The sequence below is a fragment of the Amblyomma mixtum genome, chromosome 2 (assembly GCF_055824585.1).
Source record: "Amblyomma mixtum isolate Tamu chromosome 2, ASM5582458v1, whole genome shotgun sequence".
Taxonomy (NCBI): Eukaryota; Metazoa; Arthropoda; class Arachnida; order Ixodida; family Ixodidae; genus Amblyomma; species Amblyomma mixtum.
Genome location: NC_143013.1, coordinates 119,533,601 through 119,550,789, shown reverse-complemented (window position 1 = coordinate 119,550,789; position 17,189 = coordinate 119,533,601). Strand labels below are relative to the sequence as shown.

The 17,189-nt window shown below is 46.9% G+C and overlaps 1 protein-coding gene across 1 annotated transcript in view; it reads right to left on the bottom strand.

Annotated features, from left to right (window-relative positions):
• Positions 1-17,189, bottom strand: part of LOC149360724 (glutamate receptor ionotropic, kainate 3-like) — a 505,094-nt gene that overhangs the window by 20,162 nt on the left and 467,743 nt on the right. The window contains exons 12-14 of the mRNA XM_089569381.1: positions 16,467-16,798; positions 13,736-13,937; positions 10,281-10,506 (exon numbers count right to left, since the gene is read on the bottom strand). Of these exons, the coding sequence (XP_089425507.1) occupies positions 10,281-10,506; positions 13,736-13,937; positions 16,467-16,798 (760 nt within the window). The remainder of the gene's footprint in view (positions 1-10,280; positions 10,507-13,735; positions 13,938-16,466; positions 16,799-17,189) is intronic.

Below are 17,189 nucleotides of genomic sequence, written 5' to 3'. Positions count from 1 at the left end.
AGTCTTCCTCTCTTTCTGATGCGAAGGGAATCATTTGGTATGTGCAACCAACTAGCCCGCCAGTTGGACCTGTGCAAATATGGTGGAAGGCCTATCAGACGGCAGCTAGCACGACAGAGAGGAGTGTTCGCGCTTCGTGTGGTCTGTGAACTGGAAGGAGGAGTCCTGGGCATACACTACACCTCCACCAGTGTCACCTCTCATTAAACCGGAAGGAATATCTTATAAGAAAAGCTTAATGGGACAGGGTTTAATGGGGGCGACTGCCAACAATCCTGCATTGCAGCTTCGCAATATTACAGCACCCGAGCCACGTGTGCTTAGGCGTCTTCGTCTTTGATGCAGTCGTAATATAACCTCAGCCGCAGGTGAAAGTCAATCAATGACTTTATGCAGTTCAGGGTCTCCAAAAGTGCCCAAACTGCCTAGAAAAAAACATTTTGTTGTTTCTTTGCAACGTGATCGCCTACACTTCATTCGTCGTCTTACAATTCACAGCTAAACAACCATAATGTCGATCGCATTGCCTTCCTTCTGAACTTGTTGGTCCGGCACGGCTCTTATTATTGATGCAGAACTTTCAAAACAGCTTGCTAAGTGTTTGAATTCATTTTTCTTTTTTTTACTGTAACATGTTTACCCCAACCGCCAAGCCTCTGCTTCGACTACGCCTGCATCCTTCTACTTCTTTTCTCCCTTGAAAATAAATAATGAAAATAAAATAATTAATGGCTCCCGCGCGAGCCATTAAAAATTTCGGCGCACGACTGCAGCTACTGCGGCCTTTCAACGAGCTTCCGGGAGTTTGCCGTTTTAGTCATTGCGAAGGATAAACAAACGCTCAAGAGAACGCCGACCTCACTACGGACCAGTTAAACCACGCAGAGTTCCTAACTCCGAGGGGTGAAGTTCTTTTACCAACAATGCAGCCCGCGACTGCAAGAGAGTTCCGGAGCAGCTAATCAATCATTCTTGCCCTGCTTTCCGTCCGCATTGCAAATGTACAGTACACACCCAGCTTGAAGTACGAACGAAGCACTGTGCAGCGATGCAGGCTCCGGCCAGTTCAAAGGTTGGTTCGCGCACTCGCCGCACGATGCTGCTTCCTCATTTCCGCGCAGGAAGACTAAAGTCCCGCTTGAAATTGCTTTCTCGCCTGTCTAACTCGAAATGCGATGCAGCTTGAAAGTTCCGTACTCTCATGATGGCGAGCAAGATACCTTAATTTTTTTTCTTTCGTCTCCGGTAAGAGTGATTTGTTTGGAAAAGTTAGGGAGGGCTGTAACCAGCTTTTCAGGTCACGTATGAAGTAGCACTCGCTGCTACCTCAGCACAACGCTTATTTTGACACAGTATCTAAACATGCCGGGCCAAATTTCGCAAATGCCTTTAACTGAAGAATCCGAACAATTTACCCATCAAACCAAAAGCAACTCACATGGCAAATAAATCTTTTAATAAAAAACATTCAAGCAGCAGTAATTAAACAAAGATAACAGTCGCATACAGACTTATCAAAGTAGAATTAAGAGAAACAAAAGCTAAACTCTCATAAAGAGCTTTCGAACCATTTTAAATTTAGGAACAGTTAAATAGTCTCATCTGGCTCGCGCCCACAGTAAAGTACATCCCACAGCCTCAGAGAATGATACTTAAGTTACCTACGATTACCTACATCACCTACAAATTACCTAAATTACATAAGATACTTAAATTAATTAAGATTGCTTCAACATTCTAGCAATTTCCACAGCTTTCTTTCAGTTCCGAAGAAACTGAGAAAGTGTTTCGGACTGATTTAAATCTATTAGGGTGATGAAAGCTGCCATGAGCACAAGAAGAATCGAATTTCGAGACCTGTTTGGACACCGAAACTATGCACTATTTTTCAGCGTCTTGGATACCACTTGCCTTAGGTTTCCGTGATTCCACTGGACGTCATATATGACGTCAGGTGTATTCTTCCAGAGAAGAAAATTAATAATTCGTAAATAAAATTATATTATCCACCGCAAGCAACTAGTGCGGAAACTCTTTACGGTGTGGTAAGCACCCTGAGTGCTTTTTCTTTTGAGACACCATGAGACACCATGAGACACCAGCGGAGGAGTGGAACGTGCATTCCTCCGCTGATATAGTATACAAAATATTTTCATTCCAGTTTGTTCTACTGTTTTTATTCGCAGCGCCAACTGGCTCATCACGAGATTAATCAGGGAGTTGCAGCTCCTCAAACAATAAAATTCAGCGAGAAATGAGTCAACTCGTATGAAATGCTTCAATAATCTCTATTTTGCACTTGACAACCGGTGAAATTCCGTTACCACAATGTATTATGTTTGAAGTACAATCGAAGAGACGGTCCGCTTCCTCTGTCAAACATGAACGGTTAGGAAGAAAGGAGCGAAAGCATTCTAAGCCAAATACAAATTAAAGGAAATTCTGGCGCTGGGCTGGTATGCAAACGCGATGAATTACAGCAACCAAAAACAGGTGTTCGCGGGAAAGATGTTGAGGACAAATAATGTCGACCTATGCCTATCGATAAGGGCGTTTGAATGACAAAGACGCTGCTTCCGCTGAAAATATGGTTTTCTTGAGCGAGAAATGGCCCCAAAAGTCAAAGGCAGAGGTCGGCCAACAGCAACAGTTTTGGCAAGCTGACTGCAGTGCGTCAAGGAAGCTTTCAGTTGCCGATACTTGAGTCGAGGCAACACGGTCATTAACTTAAAAAATAGTCATTAGAAAGCCCTCACCGATAGTGACGGCACGAGTTTGAATAAAGAGAGAAAAAAAATTAGATACTTTATCCCAGGGAATAATTCATATTTTGTGGGCGGAGAAACACTAACGTAGCCAGAAAGCGAAATAGAATAGCTTTTACTAAAACAAGAGCTACATGGAGTTATACTGCGGATCCTTTCGGTAGGGTACTCAAGCGGGCTTATATTAACAGTGACCAATTCCGTGCCTCACACAAAAGTCGTTGCCATCAGCGGCAGGACGAAGTAACCAGTGATTTGTTCACTTAGTTCAAGCCGTTCGTAATCACGAAATAAATGCTGGTGAATTGGCAGCTGTTTCCGCCTCCTTTGTATTGCAAAAATGCAGTATCCCAGGACACTGAAACCGAGCTAGTTTCACGTTTGGTACTCTACGAGCTTTGCTTGTCACCGTTCCTCAAAGCTGGCAAATTGCCTCTTCCAGTAAAAAGTTATGCTCCCGTCTATGCATTTAACGATACATCGACGGCTTAGAAAAAAACAATTATGGACGGTTTTGGGATAGACTAGTTCAAGCTCGTCGTTTATTTCAGCGCTTCTCCAATTAAAAGTACACATGATTACGTAAATATTGCAAGGTGGCTTGCATAAAATTATCATGAGGCATACACAAGAGGCAGAATGAAAGTGTTTTGGTCGATTTTATTATTTTTACTTTCAAACTTTCTACGCTGTGCAGTTGCTTCACCGGGAAAGATATTTATCCCGTGAAGCCAGAAAGCTGCATTAACTAAAACTAAAGGCGTACGGAAAGCTTACCATCCACCATCACTTCCGAGTTTCGCTGTTTTAGCGGATATTTTGTGGTTTAGGCGTACATAAAAATGGCGCCAAAGGGCTGGTGGTGTAGAGAGCGGTGAGCAAATTTTTTAGCTTATAATTATTCACGGGATTGTGATCTGAATGCCATGTGCTCGCTACAATACGTAGAGAACGTGCTAGAATTGTTTTGTAAAGCACCTAATATGAACAACTGATGACCGCGCATACTTCCGGAAACGAGAGTATTTTCTGTCATTATTTATTCTCCCCTGTTTTCATCCTCCATCTCATTCTATCCTACCTTGTGAGCTAAATTAAGATGGCCTAAAGTATTAATCGGATATTCATCTAGATTATTCACTCCACTGGCGCTTGTGGCACGCCAGAGCAACCGGTACGAAATGTTCAATTAACAGGCTGCAGGCGTAGAACGTGACCTGCGCACAAGCCCAACGCCCTAGCGTTAGTATCAAAGCGTTCATACGGACTTCAGCTCACAATTTCAAGAGCTCACATGCATTGGCATGGCAGAATTTCCTTCCTCGAACAGCGGCCAGGAACTTGCCTGAGACTCGCAGCGTTTAAGGACAGAGGACAGAGAGCTCCTGGAGCTAGAGCAACATCTGCTCATGGCTTTTGCTGCTAACTTTAATAATCCACAAAAAGTAAAAGTGCTCAATATTGAATACATATTAACGGCTAATGCTTTATGGCGAAACAAGATGTCAATAAGACTCGCTCCACCTATGGTCCCGAACATCCAGTTATGCTTAAAATAGACTACATTAGATTTGCAGCCACGACAAAATCTGAAAGTATGACCTCTTTTTAAGGCATACTTCTGTTCTCATCTCCGTATGTCCGCTGAAATGCAGAAGGCTTATAACTGCACAGAAAGAAGCTTCATGCAGTGCGCGCGAGAAATACGGTTTCGTCATTTCAAAGCGACGCCGATATCAATATATTCTCCAAGCGGAGGGGAGGGTACGTCACTGTGTGCGACGCCCGCATGCGTTCAATCTTGCGCCACTGAAACATTCCGTCTTTCGCTGACCTAATATAGACTACATCGCTAAACGGCATTCTAGGGTAATGTGTATTTACATTCTACTGAAGACTTCCTGTAGCTGTTCTGTTAGCACCTGTTTTATATCTAGGTTTTTGAGGGACAAAACTAGCAGCCCTGCGGAGCTCGATATGTGTGGCTTCAACCACATCACGACTGAGATATAAATAAATCTACAACATTTGATTACTTTGATCTCTATATAGCAATATCAGGAAGCATGATTGAGCTTAAATTCAAGAATGCACGCTTGTATTTTGCTCTTTCTCGGTGTTGAGACTTATATTCAGTGCCTAAGTTACGCTTTGCAAAGGCAATTTGCATCAGTTTCTTCACTACGTTTCTTCACTTCTGTTTTCTTTGCTATTTGGTGAAGAAATTATCCTCGTCGACTTGTGTAATTATACCATTGCGGCTAGAAATTACATAAACAAAACATATATACTGGAGGTGTTCCTAAGTATCCACATGTGCGCGTATTCGTTCCTTTGAGACTGCTTCGCTTGAGATGCATTCTCCCCTAAAAATATACTCAAGCCAACACCGCAGTTTGATTGCATTCATTCTTGTACTTCGACAGGAGGGTTTTGTGTTCGCAGTATAGCTGTGAAACTAAAATGAAAATTCGTTGGAGGCACTAAGATATCTCTTAAGTGTGGGAAGGCGAAAGCCGTTTGCGACTCATTGCACTGATTTGAATTCGCCGCGCTTGAATTCACGACAGAGGAGCGGAGCGTGGCGAGAGGAAGCGGTGACGTCACGCTGCGCATGCGCAGCGCGTCGGCAGCTGTTGCTTGGAGGCGGATCACACCGCTTCGACGTCCTTCGTCTGATGTAACGTCATCATCCATTTTTCCCGTTTTTGAGGAATTCTTACCGTAATTATAGATCTTTCGGTGATCTTACGTACTAATTTTGTTTAATTACACATTTTTCAATAAAATTTGACACAAATCCCGCGTTTCTCTGCCCCTTATGTGATAATTTTCCCTATGCTGTGACGAATTCCGGTGGATATGACGTCCCATCGTTCCCGTCGCCATATCGACGTCCGCACTATATCGACGCATTTCGTTGTTTTCTTTGTTTTTTCGTTATAATTGGCTATAATTAGTTAACTGCTCTCTCTACAGTCATCAACCTTTGCGTCGGGGTTAAATTTTGTCCCCTCTATCTGCTGCTACCATTCGTTTTCTCCTATTCTGATTTGTTGCCTCGTTATTAGTGGAAGACAGCGTTACAACGGACGTGACCGTCTCTGTGAGTACGAGCCATTAAAAGACTTCGCCTTAAAAACAGGAAGGGATACACAATCTGCGTCTTAAGGTATGAAGCGACAGCGCAAATGCTGTAATGGCAATACATCTTGAATTTTTCATTCTCTACTTCACATTCATAGATCCCTGGCAGTCCTCATTCTAGAGTCTACATTCATAGATCCCAGAGAGACCTCATACCCCTCCTGGCGCAGTGGTGCTGTGGTTAAGCAATGCGCCACTGCCCTGCGATGGCAAGTGCCGCCACCGGTTGGGGGCCTGAGAGAATTAGATTGCTCTCCCCGAGCAACCCCTTACGAACAACAATAATTTAGCGGGCCTTTACCTCGGTGGCCATTCGCTCACAATCCGGTGCGCAAGTAGTTAGGATGCACATGACCTTGTGAGGAGGCCACAAGGTCACGTGATCTAGGTGGACAACCTGGCTCGCTTCTTCGGTGATTTTTCGCTCACAACGCCGAAGACCACGACAACGCCGGATTTTCTGCAAAACGGGTGCCTTAAAGCTATCGCGTTAAAATGTGCTGCCTGCGTTGCAACTATCCAGCCTATCTGGTCATAGTGTGCAATAAAAGACAAGCAGACACTCTGCGTCTACTATGTAGATCTTTGTTCCTTTATGGTGCGGCGCTGTGATCATATAGCACCATTAAAAAACTAGCCCACCAGTTCGTCCGGAACTATCCAGCGCCGAGGCTGACACATGAGCTTTCTGGCAGAGACGGCAATCGTGCAGAAAAGAACGAAGTTGGAGACATAAGAGGGCAGAATGTGTGACGATCTTATCAAGGGCGTCAAGGGATCAGGCGGGAAACCGCCTTCAAAGAGAGAAGGCAAAAAGTGGCACAATTTAAACGCAGTGAAACCGGGCAGACATGCGAAATGTAGTGTTCATTTTTCGTATCTTCTTTCTGGCATCTGCATGTGCACGCAACCGCGTTTCTCGCTCTCCCTCTTTACGCCCTGTCTCCACTCGGCGGCAGCTAGCGCGGCACTCTCCTCCCATTGGCTACACCTGACACCTGTCTCGATTCTCCTTTGTTTAAAATCTCTCTCTCTCTCCCTCGACGCTGCTCTGAACTTACCCGAGCTTCCACCGACTGTCTTCAGCTTGCGCAACGTTCCTACGAACTCAGCCGAGCTTACCCGAGTTACTCCGATAATTCACAAAAGATTCTTGGTTGTGTTTGACCTCGTTATGTCACTACAACACACCAAGCCCAGGAATTGGGCATATAGGAAACACATGTGCTCCGGGCCTTAATGTAGGAGCGCACCAAATGCCTGCAGGCGGCTTACGTCCCTTCCAGGCAAGTGACGTAAGTGGGCTATAAGCTAAGGTTTGTATGTATTTTTTAACAAGAGCAATTTTCCCGCATGCGGTTGCACGACCGTCGTGGACTAGGCATGTTCTACGAAGCACACATTCTCCGAAGTAGAGTGCCAAATTCGATAGTTTCCGGATAATAGTCCGTGGGCTTCATATTGCCGCGAATCTTCTGTATTGTTTGCTCGTTCACGCTCAGAGTCACCGGAATGCGGCAATATCGTTTTGTTGCTGACGCCAGATGCGACTAGGCTTACCTCGATTGATAACGACCAGGCGCCACTGCCTCCACATTTTTCCAGATTGTTGCAGTTGTTTTGGCCCCTTGTCCCGAAGTATCCTTGCCAGCTATAAATTGAGCACGGCCGTAAACGGCAGGTATTCAGTTCGGCGACCACCGGGCAGGACTGTTGCTTTCGCCGCCACCCAGTCATTCAGTTCATCTTCGGCGCAGGTCAGCCCAATGGGGACCTGCGCTGCCCAGGTGGCTCTGCAATTTCTCCAGTCGGTCACTAAAAACTGCTGCCTTAAGCCGCTTAAGCTGCTTCAAACGCGATAGCACACTGAACGATCAGAGGCCATACCTGCCTGATAGTGTTGATTGCCTAGCTTCTTTTGTCTTAGCCAAGATAGCTGACGCGTGGCACATGTGGCTTCGAGAGAGCGCCGAAGCTCACCCCGATAAACGCATAAAGGTGGCTTGCAAGCGCACGAGTGCACCAGAACGCTGACTGCTCCTCTTGCTAGGTTGTGTGTTACGGCGCTCTTGCTCTTGTGTGTGTTGCTCTTGCGTGTTGGCATGCTCTTGTGTGTTGGCATGTTCGTTTTGTGGCGGCAGCGTGGAGTGGCATCCTTAAATGGGCGTCCGCAAAGAACAATGTTCCCAATGTTGCAGCGCCTCCGCACGCGCCTCTTTGAACAAGCATGCGTGGACGCTCTGTCAATGAGCGAGGCTGAGTTCTTGCGCAAATGGTCGACATACTTTATCGTCCTGCGCGGCGGTCGAGTATCGGCTTTCTTACTGCATTACTGACGTGCTCAGTGCTGCGTCACTGCGCATGTGCTTGACTCATCAGAGCATTAAGTTCATCCGTTTTGTTTTGTATTTTCTATGTCAACACAGAACAAAATAAACTTCTCTTTCTACGGCGCTGTAATCGGCACGGCGAACTTCAGCGCAAGTTCTCTACAAACAGTTTCATTTGGCAGTCTTTTTCGCTGTCTTCCCCACTGCCTAGACTACCGTTACTACTATGTGACATCTACTGGAGATGCGTACTGGGTACCGTGGACCTACAACGCTTCTGGAGATAGAAGGCAACGCAGCACCATGTCCGCTGGTTCTTGAGCACCCACGTGATCTTCCTGTATTCAGTGGTCTACCCCAGGAATGCGCCGAGGAATGACTGGACCATTTTGAGAGTGTGGCAAGGTTCAACGGATGGGACGACCAAACATAACTATGGTACGTCTTTTTCATCCTGAATGGCCCCACCAAAACCTTGTACTCGAGAATCAATAGGGTTTCCTGCGAATTCGGAAGGAATTTAAGAAAGAATCTGTGCCATAGTCATGCGGTAGTCACCTACCATCTGGCCTCCGGCTTATTTGTCACCCAATTTCGCATTGAAGTCACCCATCAGCACACTGTACTGTGATTTTACTTTGTACATAGCCAATTCCCCGTCATCAGAGAAGCTTTCAACGATGTGGTCGTCATGGCTGGATGTAGGCGCGTAGGCCTGCTCTGCCTTCAGCTTGTACCTCTTATTAAGCCTAATTACTATAGCTGCTACCCTATGATTAATACTATTGAACTCGTCGATGTTGCCAGCTATATATGGATTGGTGAAGAATCCCACACGTATTTCTGATCTGTCTGCTAATACACGATAGCACTGTACGTGCCAGGCTCTTAGTACTGTATAATCCGCATCTGTCCTCCAACGTCACTTAGCCTTATGACAAGCCATTTAATACTCGCTAGTTCCTCGAACAACAGTGCTAAGCTAGCCTCACTGGATAAGGTTCTTGCGTTAAATGTTGCCAGGTTCGGTTTTCAATGATGACCTGTCCAGAGCCGCAGATTGTTAGCACTCTCCGCTGAGCCACAGGTGTGACCGCCGCCTTGGCTGGCTACTCCGCAGCCGCTAAGGAATGGGGGCCGAAGATTATTTATTTGTTCAAAGAAGGTCGTGGTCAAGTGCTACACCAGGGTGGCCAAATTCTTCTTTATTAAAACACTTCTCTTATGTAGCATTTCTTTGTTATTCTTCAGCATAAAAATTACAGGCGGTGAAGATAAAATAGCACACGGCCGTGTCATCTTTAAAGAAAAACATCCACAGGCCTTCACACGGTGTGATGCGGCAAATCTGCGTTAGCACTATTGGTTGCTCATCTCGCTTCTACAATAATCGCCTGCCGACCGCATTTTTGAGTTATGTTTCGACGTTATTTCTTCGTTCCAGTGTTGCATGGGCTTCCCGTTGATAGATGCGTCGGAGGGTAGAAGTGGGCGGATGGGTGGTGGGTAGGGCTTTCTGAAGGGTGGAGGTTGGTGGGATGTGATGGGTGGCGGTTTTTCGAGGATGAGTGGGTGGAGGGCAGAGGATGGTGGGTACTAGGTGCACGGAGGTCTTCCGTAGCGCGAAGAAGGGTGTTTGGTGGTGGGTGAGGTACTGTATGGTGAAGGTGGCCAGACAGCTGGTGGGTGCAAAAGATTCTGGATGGTGGAGACGGATGAAGGGCAAACGTAGATTTGTAGTGAGCGGAAGCCTCCTGAGGGGTAGCGGTGGCATCACACAACAGACGGAGAGATTTTTCCAGAGAGATGATAGTCGTACTAGTGCACTGAAACCGACGCATCAAGGCCAGTTACGAAGCAAAACAAGAACTGGCAGGCAGGAAGATTAATGAAGCTAAGTAAGCAACAAATGCTTACACGGAGTGAAACCTACGATGCAGCGAGAAACAGCGTTTGGTTCTTACTCGTGCAGCATGTCCGTCAGGCAAGATATGACAAATAAAAATTAAGAGAGCCGAGTCCTCTGCTGAGTGCTAACCTCGTGGCATGGCGAAACCGAAGCCTCCGGTCTCAAGCCTCCCCGGCAGCCGTGCTAGGCTGCAGTCGTGAGCCACCAGGTACTCGATCGTCTGCGAGTCGACGAGCAGGGCAAGGCCCTCTTCGCGGACCTTGCGCACGCCCGCCGACACCGAGTCGAAGAAGGCGTACGGACCCGTCATCTCCATGGTCGACCAGAGTCGCTGCAGTTGCGGGACGGTCGACTCCTGCGGCGAGGCAATTAAGGGGGAGCGGAAGCATTCCGCAGTGATTAGAACTACAGCCGACATAGAGACGCCACACAGCACAGAGAGACCACGCATACACGAGGCAGGAAGAGCACACGCGCGCACGTTTGTCTGCTTGTCTTCTCTCTTGTGTGGCATCTATCTGTCGGCTGTAGTACTCTTGCACGAGGCATAAACTAGCTCACAGATTATTCCACAACAAGAAGATTGCCATCAAAGTAGTTACAACGCAAAAAAAACGAAAAGGTTGCAAGAGGTATCAGGTGGTACAGGGTCAACCAAGAAGGGAGGGGTCGCGCGAGGCCACACCACCTTGGTCATACGAGCTGCGGAAGTCACCTTAGGGCCGGTGTGTTGAAAGCCGGTTGTATGGTTGGGACAGAACACGGAGGTTACCTGACTGTCGTGACGCCAATGGGCAGTAATATAGAGTGGGTGTAGGTTAGTCGCTAAGTAGTACAACCTGTAAGATAACGCAACAAAATCAGCAGGAACTAATGTGGTATCAAGAGTGCGCGTCCTGTATGCAACATCACAGATAAACGCTAAACAAGCAATACATTCCAGCTTTTTCGAAGTCAACGACAACGAACGGTGAGAATTTTTATTTGCAGCTCCCAGCTGCACCGTCCATCGCCTCTCTTCGGCGATGTGGTCGGCGGTTATATCCTTGTTACGAAACTGAATATAGCTAATTGTTTCACGAAAGGGTCATTCAGGAACCCATTTCGATGCTAGCGAAGCGCGTTCGAGTGACTGCTTTAAACATCGGCTGTAATAAAAAGTATTTACTCATTGGCATGCACTTCAACGCATCCATATGGCCACAAAAAGATCTAAACAGCTTGCATAGATCCATCCTAGTGAATAAAATAATTTCGTCCTGGTCCGGGGATCGAAACCGGGTCCCCCGCTTCACGAAGATACCTAGCATATGGTAGGGCCAGAGCCAATTGATCAATAACTGTAAAGGGAAACGGTGTTCGTCCAAAATTTAACGACATCAACTAAACACTAGACGAAACATAGGCTGTATGCCAGTTCATGCTTTCCATCTGTCTGCTGTAGAAGGAGAACAGCACCTATGCACACTAAGTTCTCGATCGCCGGGTACTGATGTTTGCAGGCGCTATAAACTCTTACTGTTCTTTGAACAGGAGTCACACCCTTTTTGGAAATGCAAAATGGCGCGTCTTCATTTATGAGCACCGCCATAATGCTAGTCTGCAACATAATGCGAGTTTAGAAGTGTTTAAAGCCAGATGGCGCGTGATAGGCTTAAAGAAGATTAAAAGAACGAAATGGTAACCATGAAAATTTATCCTACGGTCGCGTCGCCGATATACTGCGACGACCATCGAAATAGTTCCTGTGGGCATTGCACGCAAAATAAGAGCAGCATAATCTACAGCCAGTACTCTCTTGACAACATTTCTACTCTCAGAATTTTTTTTACCTACCGGTGGGGACACAAGCTAAACTTCGGGATAGATGCCCGTGTATAAATAATAGTGTCCGAACAAGGTGCATCTGATGTGGATTATCCATGCATCTGCACATTACACTGGGCTTCAGCAAAGGAGCGCGCAGTTTCGTGCCTCCATACAAGCAATGGCAGGTAGCAGTTCGGGCGTGTTGGGAGCCTTCTATGTGGAGCGGCCATTTTTACGGCGAAGTTTAATAAATTAGTGCTTGTTTTTTATTACTAATCAGCCATCCGCCCATTTACCCTATTCCAGCCACTGTAGTCGAGGAGTGGGAAAGCCTTTTGAGCCGCAACTAGCATAGCGAGGAAGTAAGCGAGGCAACAAAAAAAAACGGAAAACCGTGCCGTGGGGTTAGACAAGAAGGATAGAGCGAAAGAAGAAAGAGAGAAAGTGGAGCGCCGGCTTGCCGAAGCTCCGGTGGTTCGCTGATCTCGGAGGCCGGAGAGATAGATAAGCTAGCGTGGTTTTGAAAGTGGTGAAGAGGAGGACCACTAAACACGGAAGTGGAGCGTAGGATGTAACAGTAGCTTCAGCAGCCGGATGAGGCTTGCGAACGTCGCAAGGAGTGTGCTGTTGAGTTCAATACCGTGTTGACGAGTTGCGAAGAAAAAGAAATCACGACGGATTTTCGCAAAAAGGGTGCGCAGTGGGATCCTAGCAGATTTGTCGTGCCGGCCGAAGAATACATCCTCCATTTCGGCGGGAAAATCGAAAGAGTGTTCACATATGAGCTGAACGTGCAATGCCGCCCGCTAGCGGTGGTGCTAATAAAGCGGCGAAGCCTAATGGCCAAACGATTCCGAACCAAGGAGGTTAAGCCAAGTGCCCAAGCGTGCTCGAAACAAACAGGCCAAAGTCATGTTGCTAAACAAGAGAGGAGAGGGAGGAGGAAAAAGAGAGGGAAAGCCAAGTAGCTAAACTTGCGCGAAACAGAAAAGCGAAGTCAAGTAGTTATCGGTGTGTCTGCTTGGCTCATCGCGTGCATAACACGTCTCTAAATATGCTTCTGGCAGCGCTACCATCCTAGCTGCATGCATGCGCCAGACCGACCTTAACTATCAGAAGTAAGATTTCGCTCATTAATGGGCCAAGACCTTAAGCTTAGCTGCATTACTTGTTTTTCATTCACACTTAATGATGCATCCTTCGCTTCTGTTTTATTGCAACACGGCATTTTTTAAGCCACAAGGTTAACAGGAAAGTTTCAAGCCACTGAATTGCGTCACAAACCAGGAGAATATTAACGACAAAAGTTGTGCTTGAGAGGGCCGCAAAAGTGAAAAAGTGGCAACTTGATAACTTCCTGGCAGTTTATGGGGAAATTTTCCGTGCTGAATTCCGGTACAGAACACGCTGTTCATTTCGTGTTTTTTTTAAAGACTATACTTCTGAAAACGTTTCAAAACTTACAGACGCCTGCTCAACATGTCACAATGTGAAACTACTCACACTTAAAGCTACATGACCAAACTCCGCAAAGAGACCATGGCTACACAAGGCTCTTTCTCGAGACGCCGCCTACCTACCCCACGCTTGCTACACTCTCATTGACCAAGAAGTTGGCGCGGAGGAAGTGGGGAAAAGAGTTTCAATTCACCATACACTACTCCTGGCTTGGCATCCTTGAGAGTGAACAGAGCGAAGACGACGAGGACAGAGAAACATATGCAGACACACCTCTGACTGTTCAGCGGGACACCTGATTAAGGTACTTCACTCACCTTCAGCAGTGCTCTCGCCACGCTTTTGGAGACACACCCATAGCTGATCTTTGACTGCTTGGACAGGTCCCCAATGCCCTGTATTATGGGCGTCTGCAAGTGCTGTGCGATTATCTGTGACGCAAGGCTGGCAGTGTAGGAAGAGATGAGCACCAGGGCGAAGAGCCACCACACGACCGCCATTATGCGTGTCGCCAAAGCTCTGAAAAGATGAAAATGACAGGGTGAATAACGCAACATTTTCAGCCGATGTTTTCTATCTCAGCAAATTGAAAGCATAAGAAGCCTTAACGAAAATACTCAATGCCATGCTAACATAATTAAATAAAATGAATATATCTTCTTGCGCTGCATTAAGAGGCAAAAGCTGAGAGCTTAACTGGCTATTGAGGAAAGAAAATGGCGCAGTAACTGTCTCACATCTCAATGGACACCCTAATTGTGCCATAAAAGAAGGGAGAAAGGTGGGAGACAAACAAGAAAGACAGAAGTAGGTGCCGTAGTTGAGGGCTGCGGTATAATTTCCACCATGTGGGGACCTTTAACGTGCCCTGATATCGCACAGCACACGGGCGCCTTTGCGTCAGCATCCATGGGCTGCGTTTAGCTGAAGGCGAAATGCAAAAGGTGTCCGCGTGCTGCGCGATGTCAGTGCTGGTTAAAGTGAGTGGGCATGTCATCCAGCCAACTTGTTCTTTACGAGATGTTTAGATGCTGTAATTGAACCATGTGCTTCCGTTCTCCTTTTATTTTACCTAAACCCTAATATGACTGTTTCCTGACACTGTCGCTGCCGAGGTCGGATTTAAAGCGTGTAGCCACTAGTGAATAAAAACAATTATTACTGAAATATATGTACGACACAAATCCAGGTACACAGCCCATTTTAGAGCGCACTGGGAAATAAAAGAAACCACTGAACTCAATTTTGCGCATTTCTGGATGAAAAGAATTTCTCACGCCGGCGATTCATATATTGCTGTACCTTGAGCAAATAGACATAAGGAAGGCAGTAAGCCTTGTCTAGAATCTGAAAATAGCGTGCTAAAAATTGAATGCTATGGAGACATCGGAGGCATGGCCTTGTGGGGCTGGTGGTGGTGGTGGTGAAAACATTTATTTAATCATAGGGAGAGGTGTTGGGGGTTTTGATCTGAAGGGTCACGCCCTTACAACCACTAGGTGGAATGCCTAGTCAGGCACCCCATTGGCGGTTGCCGCTGCCCGGGCGAGCAGCGTTAAGGTCCTTTGGGCCTCGAGGGTGCAGAAACCGGACGGGGTCGCCTCGTAGTCCTCTCGGGTGGGGTTTGGGATAGGGGGTAGGGATGCCGGTGTAGGTATTTCGGCCACAAAATAAATCAACGTTTTAAACAGCGAATATAGCTCTGCTGCCTAAGTAGTAGTAGTAGTAGTAGTAAAAGACTTTTATTCGACCATAATTTATAGGCCGAGCATGTAGACCACCTGGGCGACCAGAAGCCGCTGTTCTTCTTCCCCTTCAGCGCCAAGCCAGTCGAGCCAGGTGGTGATGGATAGAGAGGGTGGGGGAAGGAATAACAGACAAATCTTCTTTGAAAAGCGGGGCAGCTTTCTTACTCTCGTCTACATCCGACGTTAAGGCCCTCACAGGCCAAGTGCGGCTGGAGTCTATCATCTACCTGCAGAGTTTTCACTGGTGGTCGGGAAAATGCGAAAAGTGTGAGGTAACAGGTGCGATAGTAGCTGCTTAGCCAACGGTGATAAGAACGCGGCTTACTCGTAAGAAACTTTACTGCTTAACTCTCATTGGAGAATGTTTACCTATCTTTCCTCTTTTACATGTTCTTATGTCCTAGTTGGGAATTAGTCTGCTTCAGAACGTTTTGCCTGCATAATTTGTCGTGTTGCACACACAGGTGGTTTAGCGATCCGGCATTTTGTTTCGGTCACTTTTTTTGCAGCCCTTTGTCAGTCTTTTTAGTGCACACTATATGTGTCAGGCAAATGTCTGTGCAAGATATACGAATAGCATTCATCTTGCATTGCTTTAATGATTTTAACAAGTGCGGGCCACTTTTTATTTACTCAGTGTGCTTCTTGTTCACCTTTCTTTGTCTTTTTCTTGTTCATTTCCTTCATTGTACCGCTCACTGCTGTCTACGGTCTTCGCTGAAGGCTGGCAGTATTGCTAAAAAAACTGGAGGTAGCAGGTATGTTCTGCCTTTAGGGTATGACACAATATATTTAATGGGTTAACAGCCATATATCATATATGCAGAGTTCATCATTCTCTAATTAACATTCATACATCCCTGGGAGTCCTTATACCACCCCTGTGGTACAGCACTTAAGCGATGCGAATGACCAATGATAAATTTAACTGCCACCTGCCAGGGTGCGCTGTTTGCTCACAATCCGGTGGGCAGGTTATGATGACGCCACAAGGTTACGTGACCTAGGTGGCCCCTCTGCCTCCTAGGTGGCTTCTCCGGGAATTTTTCGTTGATTTGTCGCCTACGGTCATCGATGCCGACGACGACACCGGATTTCCAGCGACACTAGCTCCGTAACGCTATCACGTTAATACATAAATACACTATATTTGATCGAACACGCTGAATTAAGAATGCCATAAAAACAGCCATTTTGAATAGCCTATTTCCTGAGCTAAATGGAGCAGTATTTGCCGCAGTAGGTTCTTTCAGTGGGGTAAAGCGCCGTTTGTACACACGACAAAGACTATGGCACTTGCCTGGGGAAGACTTCGGTGCCCTGTTGTAGTAGCGAGCCGAGGATGAACCAGAGGCTGTCAACGAGGGTGAAGCGGCTGCGCAGCACACGCGCTCTGCGGGAGGCCTTCCTGTAGGCGGCGCAGGAGGAGGGGGCGCGCCTGGACACCGACGCTGAGGAGCAGGCGGGCACCCATTCGGCCGCGCTAAGCCTGGCCGCGAACGCCAGTGCCAACGAGGAGGCCAGCGCGGCCGTGGCCACGCACAGCCACAGCTCTCCCGTCCAAGGCCGCAGGAACGCGGGACGCCCGTGGAACTCGCGCTCCACGTTGCGGTAAAGCACGCCCAGATCGTTCTGCGAATGAACCCACGCACATACGTCTTGACGGGAACTGCTCCGCTTGCACTTTAGTTAGAGGAAATTGATGGATGGAAGGAAACAACTTTTATTTGGCAAAAAAACCTTCCAGGGTGGTCTCCTGCTGGTGTAGGAGTCCACGGGCTTGTGCTTCACGTAAAGCCAACTGTGGTAAAGCCAACTGTGGCAAAAGACAACTGTTATCAACAATGATACTATCTGATGCTTTATGCGCCTCGGTTGGAAGCATATTTTCGAGGAGTAACAACAAAAAGAAAACGAATAATATTTCTCTGCATTCTAACGCAGTATGATATGCAGTGTAGTTAATGGCAGGTTCATTTTAGGTAATGATAATGGCGCCGGTAGGGGGGTGCTTTTCGGCACA